Genomic DNA, 27688 nt, shown 5'->3' on the forward strand with positions numbered 1-27688 from the left:
GTAATAGTCATTAGTTTTAATGACCCGAAAGTTCTCCAGTTTATTTATTTGTAATCTCTACACCAGTGTGGAGCTTGAACTCATGACTGTGAGATCAAGAGTCATGTGCTCTGCCAACTAAGCCAGCCAGGCACCCCATAATGACAACAAAAGTGCTAATAATTTTATGTCATACTTAACTTATTCCCCTATAATTATATGTTTTCCATTTTTAAGTACTGTGTAATGTTGCTATAAATAGAATATGTATATATATATTTTTTTTTTCTTCTTTTGAATTATTTTCTTGAAATATATTTAATTGTGATTTCTTGGCATAAATAAACAGATATACATTTACTATTCTATGGAATTTTTGGTTTTGCAAAAACAGCCTGTGGCCTAAAATTTTTTGAGAATGGTTAATATCTATAATAAGTCAGCAAAAATTTTAATGCCTTTACAGTGATCAAAAGTTATATTAAATGCACTTTTGCCTTTCAGACTTTACAATTTGAGTGGGCAGGCTAACCAATTTGCCCTTGGAAAGGTAATGCATGTCAGCAAATGAATTCCAAATTAAAAAATGCAGTGAAGGGTGATATGTGAGCATGTGATCTGTTAGGCAATGTGATAAATGCTTTATCTAGGTTTTATTTAATTACCAAAGGAGCCCTATGAGATAGCTCCATTTTGAAGACGAGGTTTAGGTTTTTCAGAGAGGTTCTGTAACTTGTCCAATGTTGCACAGCTAATAAGGTGTTGGAGATGAAGTGTAGACTCCAGAGCCCATGCTCCTACCCATTCCATAAGGGAAATTAGACCACTTGTGGGAAGGATGGATCTGAGAGGCTTCTCAATACCAACTATCTCTTAATTGGGTTTTTTTGTTTTACAATCTGTATTTGAAAGGAGCTTAAGAAAATTATGAAGTAAACTGGATGCAACTTCATCAATACATGAGGGCTTTTTTTTTTTTTTTAAGTATAGTTGACATACAATGTTACATTAGTTTCAGGTGTACAATATAGTGATTCCACAACTCCAAATTATGCTGTGTTAAAGATGAGGATCCTAGGTGGAAAAATTTCCTTTCCACATGGCTAACTATCAAATGCCTTTTAATAAGTAGTTGTGTGGAGTGACAGACCTTCCAGCCAAATCAAGCAAGCAGAACCCGTGTCCTCTGGAGACCTATCCATGTGACTATGCAGAGGACATGGATGTTTGAACAATGAACCAAGAGCAAATGCATTACAAGGCAAGAGAAAATATTTACTCTGTATCAATCAGGCATTGGACTTTTCCACCGGAGCAGGCTTGAGAGGAAAAGGAAGAAGTCTTCCTGGAAGCAGTGGGAGACAAAAGTGAAGAATGGATGATGGATGCTACTTTGGGTTTAACTTTAGAGACCAAAGATAGAAGGTCTGAGGAGTGGGGCCAATTCCAGTCCAAGTTTTACTGGCCTCTTGCCTGGGACTAGGTCTACCTCACCAATCAGAGGCCAGCCTCTTATTTCACCCGATGTTGGTCATCTTCTGCCCACTGGCCCAGGGTGTCCCACTGTCCTGGGATGCAGAGACAGGCTGTGTGGCAAGTTCCTCCTTTGATGGGCATAAAAGCCGGATCCTGTTATCTCCTGGCAAAGGTACTGTGTTCAGACCTCCCTATGTCCTCTGCACAGTTGAGGAGGCATCAGGTTTGTCTTGTGATGGTAGAACTCCTTCCTAGCAGCATTCTGGAGGAAAATTCCATCAATGCCTTCTAGATTTCAATGTGTCCTCTTGGCTTTATCCAATATACTTAATACATAGTAATCAGTCTGCAATATCCCAACAGTAAATTCCACTGCCAGTAACTCCATCCCCTGGCTTGTGTTTCGCTGCAGTGCGTCATCACGTGGCTCTTACTTAGGCTCAGAGACGTGTGCACAAGTCTCTTTCTTCAAAATTCACTTTGTTTATTCAACACTTATAAATCACTGACCATGTACCATGTACTATTCTGTTTTTCTACTATAGTAACTCATTTAATCTTCACTACAATTCCATGAGGTGTTACTACTATTTAGCAGATGAGGCATAGAGAGGTTAAGCAAATTGTTTGATGATGCACAGCTAGGAACTGGCAAAGCTGAGGTTCAAACCTAGGCAGGTGGACTCCAGAGTCCCTGATCTTAACCCCTGAACTATGCTATCTCCAGGAGACCTTCAGAGTGATCCCTGATGGATGTCTGTTAATATCATGAGGACATAAAGCTCAAGGGAGGGCAAGGGAGGCACAGCCTCAGAAGTATAGCTGATCAAGAGATGTAGAGGTGTTTTAAGAAGAAACTTACATTGCCCAGGAGGCCCAGACACCCTCCCCCCAATTTAATGAGTGTTGGTCTCCATTTGTGCCAAACCATTAATTTTTGCCTGCTGACAGTGGTTGCGGATTGCCCTCTTTCTGCAGCCCTTAAGTCTGGATTTTTAAGCCGGCTTTATTTACAAAGGAGTTTGCAGTATTAGCTGTGTGATGTTCTCCTGCCAAATAAACTCTTCTTAGTCCTCTGCTTTCCAGACATTTCAACTAATAGAAATGCCAAAGCCGTTGCCCAGCACACATGTACAACACCATGAAGGCCTTGTCTCTCATGCTTCTGGAGAAGGTGCACAGAATTCACATTGTAATCAGCTGGCAATGCTGTTGCAGAGCTCCTGGGGTCAAGATTCTCCACAAAGGGTTGCTTGGAGCAGGCAGTGCCCTAAAGAATTTGCCCGCCTATAAAGGGCCTTTGTCCTTTGTCATCTGATATTTGTGTAGTTTATTTTTTTAAGGAAACATTTTTTTCACATGTATTATTTTATGGGATCCTCCAAACAATCCCATAAGGTAGAAGTTTGGGAAGAGATTATAGTCTTCATTTGGGAGACAGGAAACTAAGGCACAGACAGGTGACTTGCCCAGGGTCACTCACTAAGGATGGCAGAGCCAAGGTTTAGTCTCAGCTCGACTGCCTTTGGCAAGTCACAGTATCTCTCTGGGTCTTGCTTTTCTTACCTATAGAGTAATGGTATTGGAATAGGGGCTCTGTAAGTGTCTTTTCTTTTCTTTTTTTTTTTTTTTAATTTTTTTTTTAATGTTTATCTATTTTTGAGACAGAGAGAGACAGAGCATGAACAGGGGAGGGTCAGAGAGAGAGGGAGACACAGAATCTGAAACAGGCTCCAGGCTCTGAGCAGTCAGCACAGAGCCCGACGCGGGGCTCGAACTCACGGACCGTGAGATCATGACCTGAGCTGAAGTCGGATGCTTAACAGACCAAGCCACCCAGGCGCCCCTGTAAGTGTCTTTTCAACTCAACCATTGTGTAATACTGAAATGCAGAAGAAATCCTTTTCCCTGAAAGATCTGGTTATCAAGACTCCTGAATTTCACATTTCCATCTGTCTTATTTGTGTCCATACTGGGATAGGACTTCATTATCTCCCGGTGAGCAGGGAGTGTATTTCTCCTATCTCCCTCCTTATACTATAGAGTGTTTTTTTGGAAGGGCTCTCTCTCCTATGCTCCGTAGGGACATCATTATATTAAGGAGGCAGAATACTGTTGTAAGTGTAACAATGTATTTGCCTCAAAACCTGTGGCTTGTAACTTTTCAGTGCCCTTGATGATGATAATGATGGTTGAAATCAATACAGCAGGTACCATGAGTCGGGAACCGTACCAGATGGTTGACGTGTATTATCTTATTCTTCAAAACCACCCGAAGACATACGTATTGTTATCATTATTGCCACATTATGGAATGGACAGATTGGAGAAGTAGAAGAATTTACTCAGGATCACATACCTGATTAGGCAATGGACTCTGGATTCAATCCCATGCAATCTGTCAGCAGCACTTAACTGCTACACCACACCCCATGGCTTCTCCTAGGAGAAAGGGGGATTGTACTTTGCACACATTTTATTTCCTTTAAAAACTTATTATGTAATATTTAAGATAGAAAAAAAGGCACATTATGCAGATAGTGTTTCCTCATTAATTATATATATCTCTGTATCTATTTATCTCTTTCTGCTGCTGCATGCCAAATACCGTCCTAGCATTTGGAATGTAGCAACAAATTCCTCCAGACAGACAGGGTCAGGAGGGAATTAAGGCAATATTAGAAAAGTCAGTAAGAGTTCATTATCCAGTGTCACCTATGTGTCCAGCATTATGCTCAGCAAGCGTAACTAAAATATCAGAAGACCCTTCTCAGAGGAAACCACAGAAAGCGACTTAGTTTGGTTTAGAAACTAAGTTTGACTTAGAGCAGAAGGAAGTCATTAAGTTTGGTACAAAGAAATGAATCTGTTTACAAGGACAAGGTAAAAAAAAAGAATGCCATTATTTAGAACTGTATTTTGTAAGCATCACAGGCAAAAAGCAGCTAGGGTGGTGGTTTTGTGTAGTGGAAAAGGCTCTATCCCAGGAGTCAGCCACCCTTTAATCAATCAAGCACTTTCTGATAAGGTGTGGATGCTACTGAAAACCAGGTAGACAGGTCGCTGCCCTCCTAGAGATTATAGTCTGGTGAGAATAATCCCGTCTTGAGTCACTGCCAGGCTCTAATTTGACCTTGGACAAATAACTTCTCCTGCCCCAATTCTGCAAAATAAATGGGGGTCAGACTAGCGGATCTACTCCTCAAATTCTGAGCCCCAGGCGTATCTGCTGTCGCAGCGCCCTGGGGAAGGTGGGCTAGACTCCCTGGCCCTGCGCCAAGGCCTGCCGGACGCCGGGGGCGCAGCTCGGGCCCTGAGAGCGTTCGCGTTCCGAAAGCGCTTGTCCCTCGCGGCGCCCCGTCGGCCCCGCCGCCGCTGCCGCCGCCGCCCGCGGAGCCGGAGGAGGCGGAGCTGGCGCTGTCCCGGCTCCCGAGCAGGGAAGCAGCAGAGGAGGCGGCGCGGCGGGCCCCGGCCGAGGCTCGGGCGGGGCGGCGGGGGAGGCTGGCAGCGGCGCCGGTAGTGCGGGGAGAGGGGCGCCGTGGGCTGAGCGCTCCCGGCGAGAGGAGTCCGCTCCATGCGTGCGGGCCGAGCCCGGCCCCTGCGAGCCGCCGACATGAAGAAAGACGTGCGGATCCTGCTGGTGGGAGAACGTGAGTCCGCGCACCGGGGCCGGCCGCGGCCACCGCAGCCCCTGCCGCCCAGGGCCTGCTCGCCCCTCTCCGCGCTCTCGGGCCTCCCAGCCCCTTAGCTCTTCCCTTTCGGCAGCCCGCTGGCGGCCCTCAAGCTCTCACCTCACCGTGGGCCCTCTTAACACATCCCGACCCTGACCCCCAGTCGTCCTCTCGAGCCTTGTCTCTGTGAGTCTCTGACCGCCAGCCTCATGTCTCCGAAGGTCCTCTCCTCCTTTTCCGCTTCGAATCCTTTCCTCCTGGGCCTCAACGCGTTTCCGAGGCCGCTTGCCTTTCAGACCCTTTTCTCTTCGTGGAGAGTCCCTTGTCACTGCCGGGCAGGTGCTGAAACAGGCCGACTGACCAATTGGGATGGTGTGAACTGGCTCCCGGGGAAGCTAGGGGGAGGGGGACGCAGGACTGTTCGACTTGCGGACAAGGTCAGGTTTCTGCCTTTTTTTTTTTTCTTTTTTCTTTTTTCTTTTTTCTTTTTTCTTTTTTCTTTTTCTTTTTCTTTTTCTTTTTCTTTTTCTTTCTCTCTTTGTCTCTTTCTTTCCTTCTTTCCTTCTTTCTTTCACGTTCGCAGTCTTCCCACCCTCTGGCATTGACTTCAAGGTAGGGAGCGTTTTTAGAGATACTTGCACTTTACATTGGAATAACTTCTGTTATGCTCTCTGTTTCCTCAAAAATTTACTGTCAAGTTCAAGTTATACAAGTTACACAAGTGCTTAATGAATGAATAATTATCTGGGGAGGGTTCTTTAGTTGAGAGAATTATTCTTACCCTAAAGCCTAATTTACTCTCCTCTTTTTAAGTATTATTTATTCCGTAGCTTGGTAATTATTTTATAAATAACAGGCACACAGGAAAACAGACACATGCACATACACATAAGACACCCTAGAAATTCTTAGATTTCACCCCTTTAAGATATAATAAAGGAGAAATGCCTCTGTTTACTGACTTGGGGACAGGACAACAGGGACTTCTTGATATCACTTGGCTGGTTACATGACTCATTTGGTAGGACTAAAATAAGAAAGTGGGCTGGGAGAACTGAATTGTTTGTTTGTACATTAGTTAATGCTCTGCCATTGCTGTTTTGAAGCATTCTTTTCCAAACTCCATTTCAGCCTAGAGTAGCCCCTCCAGGTCACTGTGATGCACTCCCAAGGAAGAAAGCTAACACATTTTTACCCTTCTCTGTAGTGTTCTTTGATATTCATTGAAGTCTCTGTTCACCTGCTCTGTGGAGAAGTCTTTAGAATCAGAATTTGGAAATAAGCTTGGCCTGACACTGTTGTCTTTTGGGTTTGCAGTTGTGAATTTTACTCTTTATTTATTATTGTATCTTAATCTGTATTTTGCATCAGTTTCCTTGACAAAGTTCAGGAAGGTGTTACTTAACATGTGATTCATAGCTGATGCATTTGGAATATGGTAGGGAAAGTGAGTAGACGAGCCACTTAAAAAGCTGATCCTTAACTGTCATAAAATCGTTTTATAGTATGGTGATTGTAATGCTAATGTTCTAAAAGCAGAAATCCTATGTTTTGGTTTTAGTTTTAGGAAGCATATAATTCGTCTGTGAAACATCTAAATGGAAATGCTATATATACGTAAGATATATTGACAGCCTTAGGGCATTTAAGTTAAAACGTTAACAGTATTACTTATTTAGAAATACACAAAAGAACTAAAAATTTGTTGAGAAAATTAAAAGCCATGTTCTGCAGATATGAAAGCAAACAGGAGAGTTGAGAAAAGTGTCCATGCAAGAGTGTTTTGATTATAGGGAGTTACCTGACTTAAGAGAAAGTCTTAGTTTTTGAGGAAGACATTTTTCTTGAAAAGGTTTGTACCAAAAGCTTTAGGCCAGCTACCATATATATAATTTTTTTCACATTTAAAAATATTAGGATTATATTTATGTGAAATATGTAATTTTAGTGAGTTTTATTAAAGGTTGGTATTTTGGGAGGAAAAAGTTGGAAAGATTAGTTTTCTTTTTTTTTAATTCATTTTGAGAGGGAGAGAGTGTGCACATGTGTGTACTTGTGCAACTGTGTGCACATGATTGGGGAGGGGCAGAGAGAGAATCCCAAGCAGGCTCCAAGCTGAGTAGCACACAGAGGTCAAAACCATGAACTGTGAGATCATGACCTGAGTTGAGATCAAAAGTTGATGTTCAACCGACTGAGCTGCCCAGGTGCCCCAGAAGCATTATTTTTTGAGATTTAATATAAATATTTGTTAGCTTTAGCCTACCTGCCCCACTTTAAATGCTAGGTAAACATAACTGTGACGAAGGCTATTTTAATACTGGTCTAACACATGAATTTATCTGGGAAACCACTTTTTTAGGTAGAAGTGGTAGTAACTTAGTTGTCATTTTAAGATGGTTAATTAAGAGAAATGGGAAAAGCAAACAAACAAACAAAATCCCCACATCATTTCTGGTATTATTGTAGAGCCTGTTCCTTTGCTTTCACTTCAGTACATCTTATTGCTGTTAGCATCTGTCCCAGAACCACACAGCAGCTGCTTCATTCACTGAAGCTCCCAAATAGTTGTGAATGGTTTCAACATTCTCTTGGCTAAACCTATAATGTCCTCCGAAGGTGAAACAGATCTTTTTTTGGCCCATCCAGAATCTGGATTCTGATCCATCTAGGCTTAAATGCTAACTGATGCTTACTGTCTGTTTAGTGCTTAGATCAAAGAAGTTAGATTGTCTATGAATTTTAAGGTAATTATTTGCAGAGAAAGCCAAAGTGTTTTAAATATCATTTGCACCTTATCTTAATTATTGAACACAGTGAATACCATTCAGGCCATGTTAAAAGTCAGTTGCCATTCTTGAAACAAAACAAAATTTTTAAAATCATTAAAAATGCAAGCATGCAAAACAGTTCTCAGGTTATGATTTTTCGTGGTCAGATTCTTTGGCCAGAATTTGTGTTTAACGATGTTTGTGTTAGTATGCTTAACAAATGTCCTTGTTGCAATAAAATTAGCATGAGCCTTAATACCCTTTTATCTAAATCATGTAGGTACATTAAAATTACACAAGATTTAGTTTTAGCGAAGTCTTGTTTTTAAGTTGAGATACGTTTGTCTTCTGATCAAACTCATTAAGAAAGTGGAACTGTTACCCTCTTTTTGAATGAATCTGGTCAGAGGCACCTGGGTGACTTGGTTGGGCATGCGGCTTCAGCTCAGGTCATGATCTCACAGCTCGTGGGTTTTTTTGTTTTCTTTTAATTTTATTTTTTATTTTTTAAGATTTACATCCAAATTAGCATATAGTGCAACAGTGATTTCAGGAGTAGACTCCTTAGTGCCCCTGACCCACTTAGCCCATCTCCCCTCCCACAACCCCTCCCGTAACCCTCAGTTTGTTCTCCATGTTTATGAGTCTCTTCTGTTTTGTCCCCCTCCCTGTTTTTATATTATTTTTGTGTCCCTTCCTTTATGTTCATCTGTTTTGTCTCTTAAAGTCCTCATATGAGTGAAGCGATAGGATTTTTGTCTTTCTCTAATTTCACTTAGCATAATACCCTCCAGTTCCATCCACGTAGTTGCAAATGGCAAGATTTCATTCTTTTTGATTGTCAAGTAATAACTCCATTGTATATATATACCACTTTTTCTTCATCCATCCATCGATGGACATTTGGGCTCTTTCCATACTTTGGCTATTGTTGATAGTGCTGCTATAAACATGGGGGTGCATGTGTCCCTTTGAAACAGCACACCTGTATCCGTTGGACAAATGCCTAGTAGTGCAATTGCTGGGTGGTAGGGTAGTTCTATTTTTAGTTTTTTGAGGAACCTCCATGCTGTTTTCCAGAGTGGCTGCGCCAGCTTGCATTCCCAACAGCTCATGGTTTTGAGCCCCGCCATCAGGCTCTTTGCTGACAGCTCCGAGCTTGGAGCCTGCTTCGGATTCTGTGTCTCCCTCTCCCTCTGCCCCTCCCCTGCTCGCTTGCTCGCTCTCTCTCTCTCTCTCTCAAAAATAAACAAACACTAAAAAAAAAAGTTTAAATGAATCTGTCACTCTTACCCAATGTCTAACTGATTAGCTTATCATCGAAACTAGTTGAAGCCACTACAAGCTTCGACTGGCTCTGGCCTAGGCTTTTGTAATATCTCCTTACCCAGTCTCCCTCCTTCTAATTTTGTCCATTCTCTATGTAGCAGGTAATCATCTTTAAAAAAATATCTCAGATCCTGTTACCTGTTTTTAAAATTCTTTGATGATTTCTCCTTTGACTTAGAAGAAAGTCCAGACTTCTTTATGCAGGCCTGCAGATACCATCACAGTCTGGCCCTTGCTTCACTCTTGTAGTGCTGTCTACTGCTTTCTCTACAAGAAGTCCCTGACTCAGGCAGTTCTTGTGTGCATATTTGTTCACTTGTCTTTTGGGCTGGAAAGTAAGCTTCATGAGGGTGGTGGATTTGCCTCGTTTTATTGCTGTATACCCTGTGCCTGGAATAGGCCTGTCACAAAGTGGGCACTCAAATACAGTTGACCTTAGGTGGCTTAGTTGATAAGCGTCTGACTCTTGGTTTTTGACTCAGGTCATGATCTCATAGTTGTGAGGTTGAGCCCTGCATCGGGCTCATGTTGGGCGTGGAACCTGCTTAAGATTCTGTCTCCCTCTTCCTCTACTCCCCTACCGCATGAGTGCTCTCACTCTCAAAAAAAAAAAAAAAAAGTCAAATACAGTTGACCCTTGAACAACATGCAGTTCAAACTGTGTGGGTCCCTTTATACAGGGATTTTTTTTACACTACTGTAAATGTATTTTCCTTATGATTTTCTTTTTTTTTTTTTTAACGTTTATTTTTGAGAGAGAGAGAGCACGCCTGCGCACAAGCAGGGGAGGGGCAGAGGATCTGAAGCTGGTGCTGATGGCAGAAAGCCTGTTGCAGTTTTCAGACTCTCGAACCGTGAGCTCATGACCTGAGCCAAAGTCGGACGCTTAACCACCCAGGCACACCCCCCCTTATGATTTTCTTAATAACATTGTCTTCTCCAGCTTACTTTATTGTAAGAATACAGTACATAATACATAAAATATACAAAATATATGTTAATAGACTGCTTATGTCATTTGTAAGGCTTCCAGTCAACAGTAGTTATCAGTAGTTGAGTTTTGGGGGAGTCAAAAGCTATCTGAGGATTTTGGACTACCAGGGGGGTGGAGAGTTGGTTGGCGCCCCTAACCCCCACATTGTTCAGAGGTCTTCTATAGCTTTTGGAAGAATGAATGAGTTTAGGTTAGTTCCATTTATTTAGACTTTGCTTGTTTTCCAAATCACTCTTAGTCATAAAAATTTGATTCTTTTTTTCTTTCTTTCTTTCTTTCTTTCTTTCTTTCTTTCTTTCTTTCTTTTAATTTTAAAAAGAGACAGCACAAGCTGGGGAGAGGGGCAGAGAGAAAGGGAGAGGGAATCCCAAGCTGGCTCCATGCTTAGCATGGAGTCCAATGTGGGGCTTGATCCCACGACCCTGGGATCGTGACCTGAGCCAAAATCAAGAGTTGGGACGCTTAACTGAGCGAGCCACCAAAGTGCCCCTGCTCATTCTCCTTTCTCAAATCCGGTCTGATATGTGGTTGCTGTTAGCATTTGAAGGGGCAGTGTTCATCCAGTCTCTTGTTCCAGGTTCTTAGCTTTGTTTGACCTGGGAGATTCCTGTGTTCTGGCCATAAAGTATACCAGTGACTTCTAATGATGGGGTCACGTCTATTCCATGTCTTGGCTGCCCCAGTTCTATTCCTTGCCAAAAGAAATAGAAACACCAGAGGTCGGGGCACCTGGGTGGCTCAGTTGGTAGAGTGTCCGAGTTGGCTCAGGTCATGATCTCACAGTTCATGAGTTCTAACTCCTGCATTGGGCTCTGTGCTGACAGCTCGGAGCCTAGAGCTTGCTTTGCATTCTGTGTGTGTGTGTCTCTCTCTCTGTTCCTCCCCTGCTCACACATTGTCTCTCTCTCAAAAATAAAGATTAAAAAAAAAAAAAAAGAAAGAAAGAAACACCAGAGGTCATCTTAGTGGGACTGGGAAACAATTCTTCAGGCATAGGATAAGAGTCAAAGAAACTTCAGTAATAAGCTAGCATTTATGGTAGAAAAAACTTTCTACAATCCTTTTAAAGCCGTATTGCTTTCCATTCTGGTCTTTGTTAAATGATATTTGAAGATTAAACTCCATTTTCAGTTATACTGTGTTTAGTACCTGGATGATAGTCTGTGACCGAGCATGTTCAAGCATAGTCTACATAGTCTTTTCTGTTCAGATAGAGTCTATTCTGTATCATTCTCACATCTGTATTAAAACTCATCTTTTTGTTCCTCTGGCACCATTTGGGCCCTAGTGTTGATGTAGTTCAAAGGAGAGGGATAGACCGTAACATTGTTCTTCTGCAGCCCAGATAGTCTGATTTGATCAATGAAATTTTCCTTTGGAACAATACTCAGCTATTGCCACAAATGCCAAAGTTTCCCAGTTAAAATTCTAACTCCATAGTCACCCTCCTGCTCCCTGTGTATTCTAATTTCCTAATTTAGGAAGAGTCAACAAGGCTTCTTAAGAAGCCAATAAAAATGAGGAGTAGGGCCCTTTGCCACTTAAAGCACGGGGTGTTTGTTATCAAGAAAAATAGCCAATATGGCTGGTAGGATGGTATTTGGAACTAGAAAATGTTATTTCTGCTTCATGAATATTAGGAATTTGCTGTCATTTAGAAGTAGATGTTCAAAAGATGTGATGAAAAGACAAAGAAATTTTTAGCCTGGATAAATCTAGATAATTTGTTCTATAGTGATGAATTATGTTTCCCATGGATGACCTACTTAGAAGCGTGGAGTGTCAGACAGAACTGTAGCATGTTGTGTTGAACTGAATCAGAAGGCCTTCTCTCTTTGGGGATAATTGTGACCGTGCCTTTTGTTCTTACAGATCACTTCAGTGTTTCTCAGGCAAAACAGAGGAAATAGAGACCATTAAATGGCTAGTTAACAAAGAATAATTTTTTGTCCTCCATATAATATAATATACTTATATCAAATACATATATTTTTACATGTATTTATTTATACTTAGGTATTATAAATTATGTAACAATATCATATATTATATTTATCTTGCATATAAAATTTAATTGGTAGAGTAATTAGAGAGGTTTCTTCCTTTATGGAAATTATTTTTTGGAGCAGTTAAAAATATGCAGTGTTTATACTCCTGCCATTGTCAAAGAGCCTTTTTGATTGCAGGCTTATTTAAATAATTTTTAAGGGGCTCCTGGGTGGCTCAGTCGGTTAAGCGGCCGACTTCGGCTCAGGTCATGATCTCGCAGTCAGTGAGTTCAAGCCCCGCGTCGGGCTCTGTGCTGACAGCTCAGAGCCTGGAGCCTGTTTCAGATTCTGTGTCTCCCTTTCTCTGACCCTCCCCCGTTCATGCTCTGTCTCTCTCTGTCTCAAAAATAAATAAACGTTAAAAAATTTTTTTTTAAATAATTTTTAAAATTTAGTATTCTAAAATGTCTTCCTTGTTTTTAAGGTCCTCATTTATTTTTGCAGTTAAGATTAGCCTAAAGTTAGTGGCCTGTTGTAATTTTAAACCTGCCGATTTCCTATTTCTTTGATAGTCTTACTCAGGGTTTGGTTGTTAAGCCTTAAGGGAAGCAAAAAGCTCTAGTTTAGATTCACTGAAGCATTTCTTAACTTAATCACATCTGATCTTTTATTAAAGTAGCTATCATCTTACTGCTCTTCCAAAAGGAAACCCAAAATGATACTAATGAAAATGTGCTCATTTTTTCCTAAATTCACTATAATGTGTCTCGCTCTAATTTTAAACTTTTTTTTTTTTAGGAGGAAATCACTCTTGGATTTTTATGTGAAGGAAATTCGTGTTTGATTTTTAAAAGGCCTATTATACAATTACTTCAGAAACTAGATTCAGTTGTTTTATTGTAGTGAGTACTAACCTGCATCAGATTCTTTAATGGGTGAGGCACAATACGAATGAATAAATAAATGAAAATGCCATACTCTAAATGATAGTACCCATATAAATAACTTAAATGGAATGCTTCTTACTTTTTGGTACCACTGTCTGTATCATCAAGCATCATAAAGCTCTTTAATTGTTGCAGTGTTTACAGTGCCCTTCTCCTGCTGGGGGTGGGGGTTCCTTTTCTGTCTCTGAGGCCTGCCATGTCGGAGTAGACCTGGTGGCAGGTTTGTGTTTTGGCAGGAGCCTGCTGCTGCATAGGCAGCCAGAACTGCCTTGTTGAGCTGAGCTGTGAAGAAATCTGAATTGCCTCAGAATGTTGGGCTTTCTTTTCTGGAAATATTGCTGGGAAAAGAAGAAAGGGACGATGGCTCGGAAAAGGGGTGTTCTCCTGAGTTTTAAGCAGAAAGATGAGGAAGAATGGATGACACGTAAGGGTCATGGTGAGGGAGGGGACTTCAAAAGTAACACGGAACACCTGTTGAAGGCCTGAACTTTGCTAAGAGAGCCTAAGTGGTTGTGATTAAGGAGCAATAGTCTTTAGCTTTCTTGGAAACTAATAAGTCACTTAATGTTGCTGTTTGACTTAATTTTAATCGTTTTTGTTTAACATTTTGATCTATGGATTAAAAGTTAGGTAGATTTCTTCTGAGACTTGTCAGGGCTTTGGAGTGGGGGGATACAAGCAGATTTTTAAAAAGGTAATTCTGAAAAGGGAATCTGAGGGGAATCAAGGTCTTAAGGGTATTAAGGCAGGCAAATTTCTCAAGGACCAAGCAGGAGGGAGACTTGTTTTTCTTTTGGGTAACAATGAGCATCTGAGTTATTGAACATCTGATTCATTTTTCCCATTCCTTTTTTTTTTTTTTTTTTTTTTTTTTTTTAGGTTTATTTCTTTTGGGGGTGGGGTGGTGGGGGAGAGAATTCCAAGCAGGCCCGCCGATGTGGGGCTTGATCTCTTGAATTGTGAGATCATGACCTGAGCCGAGATCAAGAGTTGGACGCTTAACCAGCTGAGCCACCCAGGTGCCCCTCATTTTTCCCATTCTTAATAAATAGTTGATCATGGATAAGAATATAGAGATACGTAAGATGTCCCGGAGAGCCCTGCAGAAATGGAACAGTTTCTGGGAACATCTGTGCTGGCAGTAGTTGTGGGATTTTGGAGACACTAGGGAAAAAGACCCAGAAGTTCAAAGGTCACAGGAATTGTACAAGCATTGGGTCTTCTAAAAGGTCTGTTGTTTTAAGTACCTGGGAGTTTTACCACTTACTAAAATAAATAACATACAGGGCCTGGTGGATGCAATTGGACTTCACAGCAGAGGCATTCTGCTATCAGGTGACAGAACTCTGCTGTATGTTGTCTTAGCTCAGACATCACCGCCCTTTGCAAGGAACTTGATTAGGGCTCTTTCCCAAATGCACTCTTGCTCTGCAGCCTCAGTTGCCAAGAGTAAAAAATAGGCAGGAGGGCCAAGTTCTAGGTTTTCTGATGCTGGAATAAAGGGCATTGGCGTGGTTCACGTTAAGCTATTTTGCCTCCATTGTGCATCGTCATGTGGAGTTAGAATGGACCACTGTGGATGTTGAGATGAATACTACCCTGAGCTAGCAAACGGTTTGGCGTTTCTGGGACCCTAAACAAGGCCATAACGGAAGCAGTTATTTAAGGAGAAAAGTTACAAAATGCTCATTATAAGTCAGCAAGTTCTACAGATTTCTGGACCCCATATTGGCTTGGTCCCACTTGAGTCCCACTTTGTTCTTACAGATACATGAATGTTCCTCACCGATCACTTTCCCAAACACAACTAAAATAGATAACAGATACAACTTGGGGATCTGTCTGCCATTGCTAGGGTACTGTAAGGTACATGCCATATGCGCTTTTTCATCTGTTGCAGGCCAGTCTTCTAGGTGTGCTACACGATAGTTTAGATTACTCACAGAGTGTACACATTGATAGCATCTGGTCCTTTTTTCTTTCTTTCTGTTTTCTTTCTTTTTTTCGTTCTTTCTAACTGTTGAGAAAATTGAGGCCCAGAGTCAGTGACAACACAAGGTTATACTGCTAATTAGCTGATTCCCAAATCCGAAATTTCTGGCCCATTCTCATACTCCCTTAACTCCTTTAATTTAAACTGTGCTCATCATCATCGCAACAACTATCATTTGTGTATTTTATGTTTGTCAGGTATTGTCCTAAGCGTTATATATCTGTCGTCTTAATTCTCTTACCAATTCTGCTGAAGCTGTTCAGCACTATATAGAGGGACAAACTGAGGCTTGATTACTTGCCTGAGGAAACACAGCTAGTCAGTACTGGAACTAAGGTTTCAGTCCAGTCTTGTCTGATTCTGAAGCCTGTATTGTTTTCCTTTTGTTTTGGTGAAAAATTTATATCAAAGGTATAAAGAATAATATAACAAATACCCATCACTTAGCTTAATAAATAAAACATTACTAATCAGTTGAAGCCCCTTGCATTTCCTTCTCTTTCTCTCAGAAGTAACCAGCCACTCTTCCTAAATTGTAAATCTGTGCTCTTAACCGCTAAGCCATAAGCTCCATTTACTAAGAGCATTTGCTAGGAGCTAAGATTCAACAGTGAACAAGAAAGACACATTCTCTGCCCTTGTGGAATTTCCTGTGGGTGATAATGAAATATTTGTTACTTAGTCTTTCTAGAGATACTCAGTAGCTGGTAGGAAAAGTAATGTTTTCCCCAAGGTCTAGGAAGTCCTTCAGGAGACCACTAGTGATGTGCTAGAAGGTTGCCTGTTACACAGGCACAACACTGTCTTAAGAAACATACATGTCTTAACTGATTATTCAATTTTTCCTCCTTGTGACCAAACTATAAGCTTCTTTTATGAGATTTTCAATTTTCTGCTATATTTAGAGACTTCTGAGAAAAGTAAGTATTCTCTTCCCATCCTTCCCTGCCCACCTTCCCGTTTTTCAAGAGTGATTGAACATAATACTTGATCCATACTTCTTTCATAGCAATTTTATCTTGTTTAATACATTTTCCATATTATCCCCATAGAGTATCTAAAATTAAGTTTTGTGCTTGGAAGGCAATCAGGTGAATACTTCTCAAATGAATTAATAGAAGGAGTCTGCACAAGTAAGATGGGTCATGGAGAAGCATAAGTTAATACTCTCTACATGATCTTTCAGGGTTTTGTTTTGTTTTGTTTTTTTGTTTATTTTCTTTTTAAAAAAAAATTTTTTTTAACGTTTATTTATTTTTGAGACAGAGAGAGACAGAGCATGAACAGGGGAGGGGCAGAGAGAGAGGGAGACACAGAATCCGAAACAGGCTCCAGGCTCCGAGCTGTCATCACAGAGCTCGACGCGGGGCTCGAACTCACGGACCGTGAGATCATGACCTGAGCCGAAGTCGGGTGTTCAACCGACTGAGCCACCCAGGCGCCCCTGTTTGTTTATTTTCTAGTTTGGTCCAGGCCCGGGAAAATATGCCAGAGTGGAACTTGTACTCTTGGATAGTTCTGTTACAGTGTTTCTCAGTTTTTTGAGCCATCCCTACTTTTTATAAATACAAAACTGTCGTGCCCTCTTCTTTCTGATGATTGTCTGACACTGGGCGTTCTACAATTCATTTCAGTTTTGACATTAACCACCTGGGTTAGCATCAGATCCTACAAGTTAAAGGGCAAGGTCCCCAACAAGATTACCCTTACTTTAGACACCAGCTACAAGTGTGGTCCCCAGACTATCCACTCTTCTTCCTGGCTGACTACAAATTTGGGGCTTTCTACAATGCCCTTAGACTTGATAATTCACTAGAACAACTCACAGAACTTGGGAAAGTGCTATCCTCAGGGTTACACAAATGAACAGCCAGATTAAGAGGTACATAGGGCAAGGTGTTGAAGGATCCTGAGCCAAGACCATTTGTCCCTGTGGAGTCAGAGTGCACCACCTTCCTGGTTCACCAATCTGTTCACCAACTAGGAAGCTCCCCTGAGCTTTGATGTCCAGCGTTTTTACATGGGGCTTCATTATGTAGGCACAATTGATTATATCATTGACTGTGTGATTGAACTCCATCTGTGGGCTCCCTCTACCCACCGCCCTCCACCACACTGATAGGTTTTGGGGTGGAGCTGGAAGTTCCAACCCGCTAATCACATGGGTAGTTTGTGTGGCAACCAATCCCCATCCTCCTATCTAGGGCCTATCTAGGCCCTCCCTTCTCCCTAATGAGTCACCGCATTAGGATAACTCAAGTATGGTTGAAAGAGACTATAACAAAACACACTCCTATCACATGGGAACTTCCAAGGCGTTTTGAAGCTTTCTGCCAGGAACTGTGTGGGGATGAAGACCAGATGGATTCTTTGTTATATCACACCCTCCTTTGATATTATTTGAAATTTCAACATTAATTATTTTCTATTAAAGACAAATCGAAAAAAGTAATTTTAGAATTTTTTTTCCCCCTAGCATTCACAGCTTTGCAGTTGTTGTTGAGCTTTGAATGGGATAGATGCTCCACGAGGTGGAACTTAATTTCCTAAATGGCAGTGCTGAAGCAGTAGCAATGCTGTTGTGCTTGGGCGAGGTGAAAGCAAGTCAAATGAAGTCAGTCTGGGGGCGTCTGGGTGGCTTGGTCGGTTAAGCGTCCGACTTCGGCTCAGGTCATGATCTCACAGTCCGTGAGTTCAAGCCCCGCGTCGGGCTCTGTGCTGACAGCTCAGAGCCTGGAGCCTGTTTCAGATTCTGTGTCTCCCTCTCTCTCTGCCCCTCCCCTGTTCATGCTCTGTCTCTCTCTGTCTCAAAAATAAATAAATGTTAAAAAAAATTAAAAAAAAAAAAAAGAAGTCAGTCTGGTCGATGTGCTAGAAGTCTTTCTCCCATTCATATAAAATTAGAAAATTCAGTTCATTATCCAAGGGTTTTCAAATATTAGATTATTGTGTTAATGTAGACACATACATGTGAAGTATGCACCTTCCATTCATAACTGTTTGATGTAGGTTAGGTGGCACGGAAGTAGTTCAGAGGGGGAAAGGAGGTCTACAGTAGTCCTGGGATGTCTTTAAGGATGAGGCAGAATTTGAGCTGTCCTCCAGAGTTGGTTAACATTTGGAAAAGTCGAGGGGAGAGAGGGACTGATGTTTTAGATGAAGAAAACCTTGTGAGGAGGCAAGATTCATCATAGCTTGTTTGTGCTTGCACAGAGCAGAATGGCCTTATGTGAGCAAATTGTGTGTATGGGAATAGTGAGCAATGAGGTTGGGTAGATGAAGTGAGGTTAAATTATGAATTGCATGATTTTCAAAGGCCAGCAGAGGAGTTTCGCCTCGATGTGGTAGGTAATTGAGAGTCAAGGCTTTTGATGAGCTGAGAAAATGAAAAGATGGAGTGGCATTTGTATTGTTGATAGATTTTAGTAAGAGGAGAGATTGGAGGAGGCGGGGAGAAAGTTGGGAATAGAGAGGTGTTTCAGTAAGAGTCCCATAATTAGGGAAAAGTGGGAACAGAGAGGAAGGAGTGAATATTTAAAATTTCAAAGGAGGGGCGCTTGGATGGCTCAGTTGGTTAAGCTTCCAACTTCGGCTCAGGTCATGATCTCGCGGTTTGTGGGTTTGAGCCCCATGTGGGGCTCTGTGCTGACAGCTCAGAGCCTGGAGCTTGCTTTCGATTCTGTGTCTCCCTCTCTCTGCCCCTCCTCCGCTTGTACTCTGTCTCTCTCACTCTCTCAAAAATTGAATAAACATCAACAAATTTTTTGATAAAAAAATTTTCAAAGGAAGTTTTGACAGAGTTTAAGTGTTCAGTATAGAGGAAGGGTGAATCAAGGATGGCTAGTTTTTAAATTTTTGCTTTTTATCCTGATGTGAAAATCTCTTATTGGTGAAAATCTCTTAAATCTGTTGAAATATAATCTCCGTGAGGGGGTGCCTGTGTGGCTCAGTCGGTGGAGTGTCAAACTGTTAATTTCGGCTCAGGTCATGATCCCAGGGTTGTGGGATTGAGCCCTGTGTCGGGCTCTGTGCTGAGCATGGAGCCTGCTTAAGATAGATTCATTCATTCATTCATTCATTCATTCTCTCTCTCTCTCTCTCTCTCTCTCTCTTCCTCTGCCCCTCTCCTTCTGCCCCTCTTCCCCGCTTGTGTTCTTTCTCTAAAAATAATAATAAATAATAAAAATTTAAAAATATATATAAAAAATAGGGATACCTAGTGCTATGATCAGTGGTATCCGTGGCACCCTGGGATAGTACCTGGTATATAGAAGTGCTCAAGAAATATTTGTTGAAGGGATGAAAGAATGCATTTTACATGTCAGTAGGTAAATTTCAGTGGCCATCTATAAATTTAGAACATGCCAATTTTTACTGCTAAAAATTATGACTGTAAAATAGTACTTGTTAACATTTTCTAGTAGCAAAAATTGTATATTTTTGTTGTAGAAAATTGGGAAAATATGTGAAAGCACAAAACACAAAAAAAGTTACATTTACTTCAGAGATAACTGCTGTTGGTGTATATATCCTTTCTGGGTTTTTTTGTTTGTTTTTGTTTTTTTTGGTGTGAGTACATATTCATTTATAAAATGGATCATATAGTAATGCTGATTTATACCTGCATAAATGCCCTTTTTGAAAGTAAAATGGAACAATTTGAGCCTCCAGATAATGACAGTAGTGGATTATAACACGTGGAATAATGTAGGAGTCCACAAGACCGTGCTGTTACAAATCAGATGGGAGTGTTTCCTTAAAGTAGAATGCAAAGTAATGTAGAAGGATTGGTAGAAATAGAAATATCACCATCCAGCAACCCCTGTAGCAACACAAGACTAGAATCATGAATGGCTGCTAAAACTAGGAGGCAAAAGTTTGATGAGAAACAATATTTTCGTGGTCTCAATGTATCTTCTCACAGGTTACTTTTTAATTACAAAGAGAAAAATAATAACCTGGCAGACACCACCTCCTCCAAGGGACGATAGTTAACATCACCAGTAATGGGACAAATTGACATCATCTCCCTTCTGCTGTGATGCACTGTGAAGGATACAGTATCATTTCTGGGGAAGTCCTGCCCAAAATGCAAAATCTGAAATTAATCATGAGATAACATTATAGAAACCCATTGAGAGCTATTCTACAAATTAAATGGTTTGGGTTTTTCAAAAATGTCTAGATCATTAAAGATACTCTTCCAAGCTAGAGACTAAAGACACATGACAACCAAATGTTGCATTTGATCCTGGGGGTAGAAAAAGATTTTTCTTTTTTGTAAAAGATGGTAATGGAACAAATGGTGAGATGTGAATGAGGTCAACAGACTAGACAACAGCATTGTATTAGTATTAAATTAATTTCCTGATCTTGACAGTACACTGTGGTTATGATGAATAAGACAATGCACTTGTATTTAGGAAATACATCCTAAGGTGCTTACGGGTAAAGAGACATCATCACAACCTACTCTTAAATGGTTTAAAAAATATAGAGAGTTGGGGGTGGGAGAGGGAGGAAACGATAATGCAAATGTGGTAAAATGTTAACATTTGGGGATTTGGGTTACAGAATAGACGTGACTCCTTTGTACTATTTTTGCAATTTTTCTGTAAGTGATACTTTCTCAAAATAAATTACAAAAAAAAAAAAAAAGGAACCAGAGCTGTTGGATTAGTCACCAGTGAATCAGTGGATATTTTAATTAATTTACATAGTATTTGTATATGTAGTGCTTGCTGACTTTAGAGGCCATTATTCCTTTTCTGTATTGTGTGTTAACAATATTTTTTAAAACTATGTCATAATAAAGAGAAAGAACATTGGCTTAGTCATCAGAGGATGGGCTATTCTCTTAAGTCTGCAACTCATTGTTTAGTGAGACCTTGAGAAAATCACTGTTTCTGGGTCCCGGGTTCTGCACCTGCAAATGTTTGCAGGGAGCTGGATGAACTCACATGGATAACTGGATTCTAGCCGTTGTGTGATGATGGGTTCTGGACTCACTACCATGGTCGGAACTCAGGGAAATGTTATCTCACGGTTAGCTACTTGAAAAAGGCCCAAGCCTTCTCACACAAGTAGACTGAAAAGATCCTCGAACCCTCCACTCTGGCCCTCCACTAGCGCACGCAACTTGTTAGTGGCACATCCTCTGAGTTGTAGGACCAGTACTCTTCTTTCCAGCCGTTCATCATTTTCCAGAGACTTGACTTGTGTTGTTAGTCACCCTTTCTTTTAGTCATTTAAAAAAGGAATGTGACTTTTCTTCGCTTTAAAATTTTCCAGTTCTTTCATATCTAGACTTTACCTTTGGAAAGTAATTTGCCATTATGGCAGAGATGAATAGGTAGGTGGACTGTTTTCCTCACGAAAGAGTTCAGTTGATAAGCAGTTGAATGTAGATGACCAGAAAGTGATGGGAATGGAAGTAAAATTTCAGAATGAAAATTAAGATTTTTAAGTTTGTGCATTGAAAATCTTGTGAGGTTAGTAATGTAACCAGGAAGTTACTCTTGCTCTTCTAAGCCTTTCAGTATGATTCCCCAAGAAAGACAAAAACGTAAGGATACCCAAAGCAGACACTCTGGTCTTCTACTGGTGAGGATGTAAATTAGTTTTGGGTTTTTTTTAGAGGAAATTTAACAATATTTATTAAAAATAAAAGAGATTATGCATGCTAACTTGAGTTCCACTTGTAGGAATTTATCCTGTAGAAATGTTCATTGCAGCATTGTTTATAAAGGTGAAAACTTGAGCAGTGTTCATTGTTAGGACACTGCATTAATAAATTATGACATATCTTAAAATAGATTCTTATACAGCTGTCAAGAAATAATATAAGATTTTTTATGTTAATATAAAATGGATTTCCTGTTGCTGTTTTTAAAAATTGTGACAAAATATATAAGACGTATTATTTGACATTTTAACCATTTTTGAGAGTACACTTAAGGGGCATTAAATACATTCAGTGTTGTATAACCATCAGCACTTTCTACATCGAAAATTTTTTCATCATCCCCAGCAAAACCTCTGTATCCATTAAATAACTTTACCTTGGGGCGCCTGGGTGGCTTGGTCGGTTGAGCGTCCGACTTCGGCTCAGGTCATGATCTCACGGTCCGTGAGTTTGAGCCCCGCGTCGGGCTCTGTGCTGACAGCTCAGAGCCTGGAGCCTGTTTCGGATTCTGTGTCTCCCTCTCTCTCTGACCCTCCCCTGTTCATGCTCTGTCTCTCTCTGTCTCAAAAATAAATAAACGTTAAAAAAAAAAATTAAAAAAAAATAACTTTACCTTCACCTTTCCCCCCACCCCCAGGAGATTTTACATATTGACATGGAATATGGCCCAAGTGCATAATTAAATGATAAGGGAAGACTGTAAGATAGTATAAATACTATGATTCTACTAGTAAGTTGTATGGGGAATTATAGTATGTTACTGTAAGTGTGGAAAAAATCTGGGAGTCTACATGTATTAAACTGGTAAAGGGGGATATTTGGGGAGATTTTAACTTTTCCGTTTTATTTTGGTAATTTTTTTGTTTTAAAGGGATGTGTAACTTTTCTAAGCAAAAAACAAGAGCTGTGCTTTAAGTATTGTAAAACTTGGTGATTTGGATAACTCTGATTTTGTCTAATGAATAACAGACTTTGCTGTGTGGTTGCTGAATTTGAGTTTATATAGAACCTAAACACTTTATTAAAATAATGATGTTTGTTTTCACAGCTAGAGTTGGGAAGACATCACTGATTATGTCCCTGGTCAGTGAAGAATTCCCAGAAGAGGTAAACATTTTTATCTTTTCTATATTTAAAATCTTTTAAATTTATCAAAATTGAGTTAAAATGAAATAAATTCTGCTCTTTTTTTGGATGTGTTTCCTTCCTGACAGTTATGACTTTAAAAAGGCTCATATTAGTTATACAAGACATCCCTGAAATATAGTGCAGGAGAAAGAATCAAACTAGATCTGAGCCCACCTAAGTCCTTTGTTCTTCCTACGTTTTCTATTTCTTTTTTATTTTATTTTTATTTTTGAAGTTTATTCATTTTTGAGACAGAGTGCGAGCAGGGGAGGGGCAGAGAGAGAGGGAGACACAGACTCTGAAGCAGGCTCCAGGCTCTGAGCTGTCAGCACAGAGCCTGACACGAGGCTCAAACTCACAAACTGTGAGATAAAGACCTGAGCCCAAGTCGGATGCTTAATTGACTGAGCCACCCATGCGCCCCATTGCTTTTTCTCTTTCTTTCTTTTTCTTTCTTTCTTTCTTTCTTTCTTTCTTTCTTTCTTTCTTTCTTTCTTTCTCTCTTTCTCTTCCTTCCTTGCTTCCTTCCTTTTTTTAGTTTATTTTGAGAGAGAGAGGGACAGAGAGAGAGTAAGCATGTTCGTGCACACACAAACAGGGGAGGGGCAGAAAGAGAGGGAGAGAGAATCCCAAGCAGGCTTCGTACCATCAGCACAGAGCCCAGCATGGGGCTTGAACTCACGAACCGTGAGATCATGACCTGAGCCAAAAATCAAGAGTTGGATGCTTAACTGACTGAGCCATCAGGTGCTCCTGCTTTTCCTACTCTGATCTTGGCTAGGACATTTCTCATCTCTGTGCCTTAGTTGTCTCATCTGTAAAATGGGAGCTGGAAGGGATTATTAGAGATCATCTAAGCTGTTAATCCTTTCTTAAATATAAAACAGGTGAGTATTCCTTTAGTTTAAAGTAAGGGTAAAAGGTCTGCTGGTTTCCTGCCTGCCTTCCATCTGCCACTCTCCAGTCTTTGAGGCATTAGAACCACTAGGATTCTGACACATGTATTTGAGAATCTTTAATACTATCCATTGCATCATTTTACAGGTGAAGAAACTAATTCATTCCACCTTTACCTAAACTCAAAGGATTGTTGTGTCTCAAATGAGAATTGCTTAATAATAGTAGAGTGCCACCAAAAGTAAGGTGGTTTTATTATTACTTGCAATATATTTATTTATATTCTGGACGTTCCAGGATGAGGGACTGCTGGCTAAGGCCTTACGTAAAGTTAGAATTTTGTTTTGGGAAATGCTATTGATGCAAATGGGGTGAACGTTATTTCTCCTTTATTCTGTGTCTTCACATAGTTGGTACTATTAGCTCCACAATTTGCATTTTTCCCTTTTTTTTTACTCTTGTTTAGTTAGAAATGCATAAATTCACTGTTCAGACAGGAGTTTGATACATTATGTGGTAGTGTTCTCAGCAGCTACAAATACCACATGACCATTCATTGTTTCTTTTGCTTTTTTCCGTTCTTAAGTAAGATAGCTAAATAAGTAAGTACTTAATTTGTGAAATGAAACATATTGTCATCTGATTACTCAGAGTATAATACCTAAATGTTTTCTCTGATTGTTTAACTTAGTTTAGACTTGTCATTTTAGCACTGTCCTCTTGGGTGTGGATAAAGCATTTTTAATGTATTAAAAAAATCATAGTCTTTCTAAAAAATGGATTCATTAAGCAAGGCCTATGTAGCCAGTTATCTTCTAGAAGAAATGAATTTTGATCATTTATTATTTTATTTGAGAATTGCTTTGAATTAACATAGTTCCTCAGTTGTATAGCATCTTAAACTTTCAACAAAACAGAATGAAAACAGCATTTTAAAAATCAAATGTTTGAAACACCAAATTAAGTATTGTTTTAGGCTGCATCAGATCTGAAGTATCCTTAATATGCATTATGCCCACACAGGTAGCAATGTACATGCTTTTTTATTTTTTTTATTTTTTTAACGTTTATTTATTTTTGAGACAGAGAGAGACAGAGCATGAACAGGGGAGGGTCAGAGAGAGAGGGAGACACAGAATCCGAAACAGGCTCCAGGCTCTGAGCTGTCAGCACAGAGCCTGACGCGGGGCTCGAACTCACGGACCACGAGATCATGACCTGAGTCGAAGTCGGACGCTGAACCGACTGAGCCACCCAGGCACCCCTGTACATGCTTTTTTAAAAGAAATATTTTATCACGTAGCTTTTAATATATACTTGAATCCCGGGGCATATGGGTGGCTCAGTTGGTTAAGCATCCAACTTCTGCTCAGGTCATGATCTCATGGCTCGTAAGTTCAAGTCCCGCATTGGGTTTGTGCTGACAGCTTGGAGCCTGGAGCCTACAGCCTACTTCTGATTCTGTGTCTCCACTCTTTCTCTCTGCCCCTCCCCTACTCAAACTCTGTGTGTGTGTGTGTGTGTGTCTGTCTCTCAAAAGAATTAAAAAAAAAAAACAAACAAAAAAACGTGTATATACTTGACTCTGGTAAAGCACAAAAAATAAGCATTTAAAAGTGTAATAAATCTTGAAAGGGCAGGTATGGGTGAAAGGGGCTAATACAGATGAATTTACATGCTCTGTTAACAAGTTTGGTTGATAATATCCAAAGGGTTTTTTCCTTTATTTGTTTGCTAATGAAGGTTCCTCCACGGGCAGAAGAAATTACCATTCCAGCTGATGTTACCCCTGAGAGAGTTCCAACACACATCGTAGATTACTCAGGTAATGAATATCCTCTTGTGGGTGGCGCTGTAGGGTTAATTTAATAGTCCTCCAAAAAAGTGTTCAAAGATAGGTGTTCCTTTTTCTCTAGCAGCAAATAATCATTTATGACTCTTGTCTCATTTGTATCTGCCCCCACCTCACACTCCACATAAAGCCTCCATCTTGCAGTTGTCTGTCCCAAATTTACTAAGTTGGGTTCCATAATGATGAAAAGGAAGGAGAGAGATGGCAAATGACAAGTAGTAGTTAAATCATTACCCTCCTTGAATTGGCCTGTTTGCAGAGGTAAGTTCTAGATTAGTTTTGTTATCAGGCATGTAGAAAGAGTTCTGCATTTGAGAATTTGTTGAGTTCTAAATTCGTTCTTTAACTTATCTGCCTTTATTCCCTTCCCCAAATAATAGATAAAACAGTTGTCAGCTTGTTTATGTTATATGATAATAGAAGCACATTTGTATCACTTAATAATTTAAAATTTTTCTACCCACTGGTACTTACTTTTTTTTTGTTTCTTAATGTTTGTTTATTTATTTTGAGAGTGAGAGAGAACACAAGCTGCGGAGGGGCAGAGAGAGACAGGGACAGAGGATCTCCAAAGCAGGCTCCAAGCTGTCAGCCCAGAGCCTGATATGGGGCTCAAACTTATGAACTCTGAGATCATGACCTGAGCTGAAGTCAGACACTTAACTAAGTGAGCCAACCAGGCATCCCTAGTACTTACCTTTTTTTTTTTTTAATGTTTATTTTTGAGAGAGAGAGAGAGAGAGCAGAGCATGAATTGGGGAGGGGCAGAGAGAGGGAAACATAGAATCTGAAGCAGCTCCAGGCTCTGAGTGATCAGCACAGAGCCCAACATGAGGCTTGAACTCATGAACTGTGAGATCATGACCTGAGCCGAAGTCAGACGCTTAACCGACTGAGCTACCCAGGTGCCTACTTACTATTTACTCTAGTACTTACTCTAGTACTTACTATTTAATCACTAAATTACTTTGCTTGCTTTAGGACTTCTTTAAAAAAAAAAAAAAAAAAAAAAGGAGCAGTGCCCAGCTGACTCAGTCATTGGAGCGTGTGACTCTCTTGATCTCGAGGTTGTGAGTTCAAGCCCTATGTTGGGTGTAGAGATTACTTAAAAACTTAAAAAAAACCCATAAATAAAAAAGGGAGTCCATTGTAATAGATGTCCCACTCTGATGGGGAATATTCATAATGTGGGAAGCTATGTGGGGTCAGGAGGTATATAGGTAATCTCTGTACCGTCCACTCAATTTTGCTATGCATTTAAAACTGCTCTAAAAATTAAAATCTGTTTGTAAGGATGGTGTAACTGCACTGTGGGGTTATATGCACATCTACCATTAGACCTGTTCCAGCCAGAGATGATATGCTAGAAAGGGAATTCTGGACGCTTTATTTATTATCATGCTCCAGTTTTGCTTCTGGGGCCTGCTCCCTAGCTTGTATTGCCCAGATTCTCACCTGGCCTTCTGACCCTGTGTGTATGGACTCTTTGTCTGGGCTTCTGACTCCTCCACCTAGTCTTCTAGCTTGGGTTTCTGATCTCTTTGGCCTGACCCTTCTCAACCCTGGATCAGATGCTGGCCTAGATTTATCACACAATGCCTTCTGCTCTCGAGTGCCTGAGTTATCCTCTGCTAGACTTGTCTTTCAGTGCCAGCCAGCTTCCTTATCATAGCCCAGCTCTTTCCTTTCCCTGGCTTGCCCTTGTCTTTGCCACCTCATCTGGCACTACACTGCGTAGATGACACGAGGGATGAAGGATATTGGGCGGGTGCCGTGTAGATGTTAGCTTTGTCATTCGTTTTTAAGAAAATGTTTAAAATAATGGACATTTTTTGACTTTGTCATTTGTAGAAGCAGAACAGAGTGATGAACAGCTTCATCAAGAGATATCACAGGTGAGTTAAAAAAAAATAGTTGCAGGTTTTTATGTGGGAAAACATCGATGATTCTGTGTCTTGTCTTTTTCATTCTCTCACTT

The 27688-nt window shown here is 40.4% G+C and overlaps 1 protein-coding gene across 10 annotated transcripts in view; it reads left to right on the plus strand.

The window, feature by feature from the left end:
• RHOT1 (ras homolog family member T1) overlaps positions 1 to 27688 on the plus strand; it is a 76793-nt gene that overhangs the window by 8225 nt on the left and 40880 nt on the right. For 4 of the 10 annotated variants that reach the window (XR_013552043.1, XR_013552042.2, XM_078437485.2 and 1 more), the window contains exons 1-4: positions 4850 to 5105; positions 22882 to 22940; positions 25602 to 25683; positions 27562 to 27605. Coding sequence is in view for 8 of the 10 variants with exons in the window: in XM_078437485.2 (XP_078293611.1) it covers positions 5030 to 5105; positions 22882 to 22940; positions 25602 to 25683; positions 27562 to 27605 (261 nt within the window). In the remaining 2 variants the exon portion in view is untranslated. Of the gene's footprint in view, positions 1 to 4847; positions 5106 to 22881; positions 22941 to 25601; positions 25684 to 27561; positions 27606 to 27688 lie in introns of those variants that run through there. The other 6 variants (XM_078437482.2, XM_078437483.1, XM_078437489.2 and 3 more) reach the window with 6 other exon arrangements.

Source organism: Panthera onca, chromosome E1, assembly GCF_046562875.1.
Source record: "Panthera onca isolate mPanOnc1 chromosome E1, mPanOnc1 haplotype 2, whole genome shotgun sequence".
NCBI classification, from domain to species: Eukaryota; Metazoa; Chordata; class Mammalia; order Carnivora; family Felidae; genus Panthera; species Panthera onca.